Below are 338 nucleotides of genomic sequence, written 5' to 3'. Positions count from 1 at the left end.
GGTTGCTAATCGAGAGAGGAGCTGACGTGGATGCCAAAGACAAATGGGGAAGAACGGCAATGCACCTAGCCATTCAGGAGAGACGTGAAGATATCGTACAAATCCTCGTGGATCAGGGTGCCGATGTCAACTTAAAAACTGGAATGGGCGAGACGCCGCTCCATTTTGCTGTGCGAGCAGGATTAGTAGAAATTTGCAGGTTGCTACTCGAAAGAGGAGTTGACGTGGATGCCAAAGACGAATGGGGAAGAACGGCAATGCACCTAGCCATTGAGGAGAGACACAAAGATATCTTACAAATCCTCGTTGATCATGGTGTCGATGGTAACTTGGAAACT

General features: G+C 48.2%; 1 protein-coding gene across 1 annotated transcript; it reads left to right on the top strand.

Moving 5' to 3' along the window:
• Nucleotides 1-22: 22 nt before the first annotated feature.
• Nucleotides 23-335, top strand: LOC113463931 (ankyrin repeat domain-containing protein 2-like; the record flags this gene model as incomplete). The annotated part of the gene is made up of 1 exon (XM_026811164.1): nt 23-335. A coding segment is annotated over exon 1 (276 nt), but the record flags the coding sequence as incomplete, so codon positions are not given.
• Nucleotides 336-338: the final 3 nt, after the last annotated feature.

The sequence above is a fragment of the Ceratina calcarata genome, unplaced genomic scaffold, assembly GCF_001652005.2.
Source record: "Ceratina calcarata isolate Rehan_Ccalc_2016 unplaced genomic scaffold, ASM165200v1 scaffold19674, whole genome shotgun sequence".
NCBI classification, from domain to species: domain Eukaryota; kingdom Metazoa; phylum Arthropoda; class Insecta; order Hymenoptera; family Apidae; genus Ceratina; species Ceratina calcarata.
The sequence above is the reverse complement of the archived record's forward strand: the minus strand, read 5'-3'. Positions and strand labels throughout refer to the sequence as shown.